Consider the following 8662-nt stretch of genomic DNA (forward strand, 5'->3'; position numbering starts at 1 on the left):
AAGTATAAAAATTCCACTTTTGTTAACTTGGCCTGCAGTTTATCGTTGACTTCTCACAAGAAATTTCAGCTGCCATAAAACCTGTATGCTCAAAACATTCAGCTGTTACCTTTGGAAGTACAAAACTAGGAGCAGAAGAAATGAAAGGGAACGTTCAATGCAAGGGCAAGCAAACTTTTGGGCTGCAGATTGGGCAGGGAGGTTCCAATATGTCTACAACATGCTGGAGAGAAAGAGGAAAGAAAGGACATGTTCCGTGCTTTTAAAATTAGCTAATCTGCTTAATAGCTGGAAAGCGCCGCTACCCAGCGTTTAACCCTTTGCCTTCCCGGGCTGGATGACAAGAAAACGCTGCTCAGAACGGGAGGGGATAAATATCAAAGCAATCATCGGTTACCTTTAAAACTCTTTGCTTCCTCCTCTGAGGCCTTTTGTTTTCTGTTAGAACCTAAAAAAACATCAAATTGCAGAACGTAAGTTGTGGTCACAAAGGCAGGCAGACACCTCGGATCTTTATTACGGTACAGCGATATTTCTGCAATACCCCGAGTGCTTTACACGCGGCCCCTCCACGGGCCGGCGGCGGCTCCCGGCGGCCCGTCCGCCGCCCCCGCGGCGCCCCTCACATCGCGGGAGCCCCGCGTTCCCCCTCACGGCGGCGGCGCCCCTGCCCCGCCATCTTTGCTTCCTGCCGCAGCGGCGGGCGCGCGCAGCGCCCCGCAGCGCCCCCCCGCGGCCTCCCGCCCAACAAAGGCGCGGCCGCCCGCGAGAGCCGGCACGGAGCCGCCGCCGCCCCGCGCCCGGGACACGCGGCCCGGGCGCCGCGAGACACGCGGGACACGCGGCCCGGGCGCCGGCGGCGGGGTCGCCCGGCTCGGCTCCCGCCGCGATGAGAGCGGGGTCAGGCGAGGACACGGCCCCGCGCACCCGCACGCGTGCGCACGGCGCCGTGCCTCGGGCGGCACAGCCCTCGCCCTCTCTCTCCGTGAGCGGCGCCGGGGTCGCGTCGCCGAGAAGCGGCGGCCGTGGTGCGGATCGTCCCGGAAACAGCGGAGATCGCCGCTCACCCGGTGGAGGCCGCAGCCGCAGGGCCTGCCTGCCTTCACCTGCTCTCCCCCGAGCCGAGGGGACGCGACGCGGCAGCAGCCCCCTCCAAAATCTCAGCCTGGGGCCAGGAGCCCAGCGGCCACCGGCGGCCCCTGCCCTCCCACCGCAGGCTCGGCGAAAGATACTCCTGTCTTCATCCATTGCTAAAGCACCCAACAGAACGAATCCGCTGCCGACGGGCCGCGATGGGAACTGGCCACCATACGAACATCAAGTGCAATTCTTTTCCCACAGCTCCCCCTGCTCAAAACGTTCATCCTTATGGGAGGGAGGACGGTGGGCTCGCAGCTCTACCATGTGTCACAGCGAGCCCTCACGGATTCACTGCACAGACACTCGCTAACTAGGGACAACAAACAAACAACAACGTCTCTAACACCGCCCTCACCGGAGCATCCACTGAAACAATTCGCAGCTGGCATCTAAACCAGAACGTTGGCCATGGATTAATGCACTAAGGATAAAACCCCGTAAGAACAGGTTTTCACCAGCTACAAATGGCAATCTGTTTTCTTATCTAGCGCTACGCTGTGCTGTAATTACTGTCCCCTTACTGGTGTAAATCAGTTAAATAGCAGAAATGCTCTGACGTGGACACAACTCATTCCCCAGTGTAGCAGTTAAATCAGAGAGAGTTGTTCCACATTTTTTGTTGTTTGATACTACCTTGTATCTAAGCCCTTCATTTGCTGCAGCAGAATGATGTATGAAACAGGATTTAGGATAAGGTAAAACTAAAATACTGATTTATATTTTTTCCCCCAAAATACCTCAAAGTCTGCAAGGGTCTTTTTGCACATTAAAATGAGAGTGGAAATCACGTAAGCTTAGTGATCTGATTCTTCGTAGTGACAGCTATTTAAGATGCTTTACAATACAGGGGGGAAAAGGAACAGTATTTTGTTTGCTTAGAAACCTAAGACCCCATATTCTGATTTAGTCCCTAGACTGGTGCACGCACTGGACAGCAGTTTCAGGCTTCCTTGTAACCTCACTTTAGGGGTCCTCAGACACAAGGGAGGAAAGAAACCTCTTCAAATAATTTCCTCATAAAAGCTTTAAGAACCAACACAGAAAATAGGGAGCAGTGAAGAGGCAACTTGTTAAATGCAGCCTCTGAAAATAACTACAGCACAAACTAATCAGTCTCACTGTAATCTAGGCTGCTTTATAGTCCACACCCAGGAACACAGAGAAATGGCAAAGTACTGGGAGTTGTAATTATGTTACACTCCCACAGAGTGTCTGTGTAAAATAAGAGCAAACTGCACAACTCCAACTCCCCACCCTGTATCTGTGGGGTAGGGAAGGCTGGATGCAGCTTTGCTCATCACACACATTACCAAACTCCTCTACCTGTGTTCTGTCCCCTTACAAAACTCTCAAGTATCATGCTCAGGAGTGTTTTTATGTGCAATCGTTTTAAAATTCAACTGGCTGAAATATTTCTGGAGTCTACTGTGAAATAAATACCACAAAGCCTAAATTTCTTGATTATAGCTGGGTCAGGCTGGAAAACAAGAATTCCTTTTTTTTTTTTTTTTTTTTTTTTTTTTTTTTTTTTTTTTTTTGAGATTTTAGCACTTGGTTTTGTTCCAAAGCAGAGTAAAACTTTCAAAAAATTCAAGAGGAAACAGATGAGATGTGGGAGACCAAAATTCAAGTCCCTGGACTCCATCAGGCAAAAAAGCCTTTACCACCACCATGTTCTAATTATTCTCATCCCCTTTTTAAGTTTTAAACAGAAATTTCATTTCTCAAGCCTTGAGAAACTTCCCCTACAAACAGTTGAATTAAGACAGATAGTAGCTGTGAAAGGTTCCTGTTCATTCAGCATTTTCCATTCAAGGAATGGCTTACTGGAAAGATCCCAACCAACTTGAATTGCAGCATCCTTTTTTAATATGTCGGGGTTTTTCAGCAGCGTGTTAAAAACCCACAGACAAGCAGGCCCTTATTGTTATTTAATATTTCATGTTACTCAGATTACAGCTATTAAATAAGATGTCTTGAGACACCCTGGGCAGCCCAAGTGAACTAACACTCAGTGACCTCATTTTCTTGGTCAGTTTGTTGACTACAGGTGTTTAAAGCCAAGACAAAAATGTGACAGCATCATAATCCTGTGTGGGTAAGCCTCTCAAACCCTTCACTGTGAAATATTCCTGCATTATTCATTATGACAGGGACAGCAACCCAAGATAAAGCCTTTTTCCTCTTCTTATGAAAGTTTCCTTACATTTTATTTACTGGGCTGCTCTTTCCAAAAATTCAGTAAGTGAGACAAAAGTCTTCCCTTATATATTTTAGGATTCTTCTTTACCAGCTCCAAACCAAACAGGTACAGTGTGAATTCCTCAGGAAGAGGGGCATTATATGCAACAATATTGCTACACACAGGGGCTGGGAACTACAGCCCACAATGCCTTATGCAGACTCTCATGATGTCACATCCCTGCAAAACCCATTACATTCAGGAAGGTACAGTATCACTGAAGGCTTATGTGGCTGTTATTTTTAAATGGTCTTTTTCAAGTCCAACATAGTTTTCAAATCTTTATCTGGATTATGTATTAATTAACAGAAATAACATTAACCTAACCAATGCCAGTTTCAAACATGCAACTGATATTCTCCAAGGGTTGAGTGCTTGTGCACACTTGGGCACGGGTGTTGGAATATGCATTTCAGTTTACATTCATGGCTCCCACCAGCCAGGCCTTGCTCCCTGTACCTGTAAATCCGCAGAAGTTCTTAAAGAAAACCAACACTTTTTCTTTCATAAGCAGCACGTATGGAGTGTCAACCCCCACAGTGGCTGTACAGCCATTTAATACACACAGCTCTCACTGACTTCACTGGGACTTCTGCATTTTTTTAGTTAGAATGGGGAGAAATTATTCCTTTAAGGCAAAACACCAGCATTTAAATTATGCTCCTGCTCTATCCCCTTACACCCTTCCTCCCAGTGAATCACCTCCAAAAAATTCTTACATTCCAACATAAGAGAAAGAAGCATGACTCTTCTGAACAAGGAACACATGGAAGCTAACCTCATTTCTTTTAATTATTTATGTTCACTTTCCATACCATGGATAGAGACCTACAGTTTTGGGTTTTCCTCAGCTGCTTTCTATTTGAAACACATTACTGACTCAGAAGTCCTAGTACTACCTATGGAAAACAATGGAATTCCCTTCAATCTTGCCTAAAGGATAGCTGCTAAATTGAATGATAGCATTCCCCAACCCCCAGCACCTTCCCCTGTATCTCAACACCTTGAAAGAGCAGATGTAGCATTCTAGAAATATATTCTCATTTCCTCAGAGCACAGTTTCTAGAGATGGAAAATTAAGTAAGGCTTCTTTCTAGGAACATCTGAAAAGGCACCAGGTTTCATTCAAACACAGTATTATAAGAAAATATCTGACATGTTCTTAAATACCAGGAATACTTCATTTCCTCCATGCAGCACCCTGAAATTTCATACAAAATTTAGCAAGAAATGAAGGAGGCCTCCGGTGCAGCTCTGAAATGCATCATACAGAATGTGATCAGTCTAATGAAATAAAAGCCCATCAAAATAAAAGCCGCCAAAGAAAAGAATAAAAACAAGGAATCTCATAAAGAAAGTAAAAGGAGCATCCAGAGAGGACAAAGGTGAAGGGGCAAAGCTAATTTGCAAGAAGGTCAGGCTGAGCAACAAGAACTATGTTTAGCCTGGAATACAAAGGTTGACAGAAAAGCTGGAGTGCTTCCTTCACTGACCCTGACAAAACCCTTTTTAAAACATGGCTTTTACATCACTTCCTATCTCAAAACTCCACAAATCCTCTCCCATGAACTTTCCTTCAATCCCACTGACTAAATATGCAAAAGGACAATGTCTTTTGCTGTAAAAAGTCAGGATAAGTCCCTACCACCTTTATTACTTTAATACCTATGGTCACATTACAGTTGTCCCTCTCTTCACTTATTTTTTAAGAGCATTAAGGAGCAGTTGAGACAAAAAGAGGTTTTTGAATGAATTCTGAACCAAACTGTTTAAGCCTACTTCCCTAAACATCGTACCTTAAAATATACTTCCCCCACAAAGGGGAATATATCATATCCACTCACTGCTACAGGACTTCTTTCTGCTTGCCTACCTTAAAACCAGAATGGACTTCTCTGCCAACCCTGGTAAGCACAGGAGAGAGCAGGGAGAACAGGAGCTCTCCTGACATCCCCGCAGCTGATGGGAATTTCTGCCTTCTGCAAGAACACGATTCTAATGAAATTGCTCTTGAGAAAAGTTTTCCAGGTACATTCTCCCCAGTGTAAACTGCTCCACTCAGAGTACACACTGGTGCAGAGATTTGAACCTCAGTTTCCCACATCCCAAGGCAAATGTCCCAGTGATTTAACCACCAAGACAGCCTCTCCCCCTCTGTGGTTCAGGTACTATTGGATCATATGATGGTAACACTCCCAGCAGGACCTGGCAGTGCAGGGTCTCACAGAAGCTCAGAGGTCAGGGAATTCACAACCAGGGATGTGGGAAATCTATGTTCAACTCCCTACTTACCTGATTTAAAGCCTGATCTTGAAACTGAAATCCCTCAGAAGGTCAGTGCTGTTATCACATGGGCATACAGACTGTCTTTTCCCCTTCTCTTTGTTCCAAAAGTTATGACCTGGGTTATAAAAGGCTGATGGGTCAGGAAAGTGAGTAAGAAACACAGAAAAAGAAAGAATGTATGGGGAATGCGGTAAAAGACAAAGGGAGAGAGGAAAGAGAAGTAAAAAAAGAGAAACAGAAGAATAGACAATTAGAAAGGCAGAGAGATGCGAAAGGGGAAAATGCAGCTACAACTTGGTCCTGAAGTTTATAAATTGATTTCCACTAAATCTATCATCACAAGCAAATGTTTTTAACTGAACCAAACAGACAACCTGCCTTCCTTTGCTTTTAGCCTTCAGCATTTTAAAATACCAACACTCCCCCCTAGTAATTCACAGTCTCCTAAGATTACCCTCAGTCTCCCTCCTCCCCACATTCTGTGCTTAACTCTTTCTCATTTCTTCACACGCTCCAATTAATGCATTGTTTTGGCCAACGTACCAATATCTGGGACACAGAGTTGAAGCCATATTTACCTTTGATTTTATGGATTTACACAAGAGGAACAAGACTAACTCCAGCTCACTCTAACCTACACTTTTGCAGATGACAAGAGGAAGTTACTGTACAACCTGTTAGCGCCAACAGTAACCCTGAACTCGCTGTAAGGTGGGCAGCATTTCCCATTGCAGAATTTTAAAATGCACCTCAAGCCTCAAAAGGGTGAATTAATTTACAACTTCCTTGCCTTACCTCAAAAGGTAGCGTGATTGGTGGTGGCGGCTTTTTCAGTTCTTCACATTTTCTCTTTTTACATATCCGGTGACTGGTTTTGCGCTTCCTGCAACAGCTGCATTCCTCACAATTTGTTTTCCGCAGACAGGGCTCACAGACTCCACAACGCCTTCGTTTCTTTTTCTCCAGCATAGGGAGCAGAGATGAATATGGAACAGGGTAATCACCAGCTGGATGTTTAAGAGAGGACGGCCCTGAGGCCTGAACTGCTTCAGTGCTGTTGCTCACGTTGTCCTGAACCAAATTCAAGCTTACTCCGACACTTCCCAGCTGTGATGAATAATCATTATGCTGCAGTCTTGAGTCAGCTGGCAAATCTGCATTTATGGCTTTTTCTGAGGCAAGAGCAGAGATTTCCATGCTTGAAGGCAACTCTGAAACAAAACCTGCAGAGAATTGTCCAGAGCTTTCAGCAGAGATTTTATCAACTGTGCTTTTTCCTAAATCTGAAGATAAAGTGGGGACATATCCTGAATTCAAAATTAATGTCTCTGCATCAATACATTTAACAAGCTGTTCAATGTCCTCTACTTCAATATTGTTTAGAGAGGTATTGGAGACTGGTTCACATACTGTAAATATGTTTTTTGCGTCAAATTCCGAATTCTCTTTTGTAAAGCTCAAATCTGAATTTGAATCGAGTTCTTTGTGAATGGGTACAAAATCCACAACCAGTTTCATAGGATATTCTGCAAGTGAGCCTGAACCTTCAAAATGTAAAAGCAAATTTGATTCAGAGGCAGCTACAGAACTGGAATTTGAATCAATGTCTTTATTCTCAGATTCCAAACCCCAGCCTGCCTTCAAGCATGAATCTGCAAGTGACCTTGCATCTTCTAATAAATGTTCTTGTGAGTTGAACTCAGAGGTAACTAGAGATGGAGAATCCAAGTCTTGTTGTTCCCTAGGTAGCACCATGTCCAACCCTGCTCCAATGTGGAATTTGGCAAGCGTGACCGACTCTATCAGAACTGCTGAGCTGAGGTCTGAGGTATCAACAGAGCTGGAGTCAGGTTCTGTACTGTTAAGTACCACATTGAAGGGGGTCTCTGCATACACTTTTGAGTTTGATTCAGAGGCAATTACAGAGTCAGAAGGAGAAGATGGAAGCACCAGCACAGCATCTTCAACAAATGCTTCAGCCAAACTACCTGTATCAAGATCACTGGGTATCTGCTCACAGGGCAGGTCTTCATGCTTAGATTTCACCTCTGAAGCTTCTGTACCGCAATCAGTTCCATGACTGATTGGAATGGACTCACCTGTTCCAGGTATTTCTGCCTCCTCATCCTGATTGGCACATAGGATAACAGACTCCTCACCTGCACTACACAGACAGCCTTCTACAGGCAGAGCTGCTAACTCATTTTGAGCTAAATCTTGTTTCAGAGCTATTTCACCTGTTTCATCATTTTTATCTTCTACTACTGCCAAGGCTTCTTGTTCTTTTTTTTCCTTTGTTTCTAGCCTTTTTTGTACTGCAGCTTTCCTGGGTTTTGCAATTACTAGAGTTTGGGACAACCTTTGGGAGAAGGACCGGTTGCGGAGAGACATTGTAAAGCCATTGATGCTGAAAGAATCCTGGTTGTGAAAGAGAATATTGTCAGCTTTCTCCAAACTCACCCAAGATGCTCCAGACAAGGTTCTGGTTACACTGCTCCTGAGAAGTCTACCTGAAGAGCTCATGACTGGTTTCTTTTCTTGCTGTTTTTTCTTAACATCTTTTCCTTGCACTGGCTTTTTACCTTTCCCAGAACTAACAGCTTTTGTGGAAGTCTTTGTGGGTTTCTTTCTCACTTGGCTAGATCCCTTTTTGTTCTGGTTAGTTTTCCTTTTCCCTAGCTCTTCTTTTTTGGCTGATCTGGAAGGCCTCGCATGGTGAGCCATGTCTGCGGAGCAGGAGGAATGTTAAGAGGAGAGATGGAAAAAAATCATGAGCTCTTGAGAGACCTCTTCAGTAGAAAACTGCATACTCCCATTGCTGCTTTCTGTGCTCATACAATGTCAACTCTGAAATAGAAAAATGTACAAAACAGAATTAATATACTTCTAATTAATAAAAGGTGCACATATATTCAGCTGACCATTTTTAATATTTAAAAATACAGAGGTAGAATCAGAAATAGCAGTATTGGGTGTTATGTTCGGCTAGCACAA

At 44.4% G+C, this 8662-nt stretch overlaps 1 protein-coding gene across 1 annotated transcript in view; it reads right to left on the reverse strand.

The window, feature by feature from the left end:
* The window catches only part of TET1 (tet methylcytosine dioxygenase 1), a 52999-nt gene extending 44607 nt beyond the window's left edge, over positions 1–8392 (reverse strand). Inside the window, exons 1-2 of the mRNA XM_062496276.1 lie at positions 6464–8392; positions 398–448 (exon numbers count right to left, since the gene is read on the reverse strand). Of these exons, the coding sequence (XP_062352260.1) occupies positions 398–448; positions 6464–8392 (1980 nt within the window). The remainder of the gene's footprint in view (positions 1–397; positions 449–6463) is intronic.
* Positions 8393–8662: the final 270 nt, after the last annotated feature.

The sequence above is a fragment of the Cinclus cinclus genome, chromosome 7 (genome assembly GCF_963662255.1).
Source record: "Cinclus cinclus chromosome 7, bCinCin1.1, whole genome shotgun sequence".
Taxonomy (NCBI): Eukaryota; Metazoa; Chordata; class Aves; order Passeriformes; family Cinclidae; genus Cinclus; species Cinclus cinclus.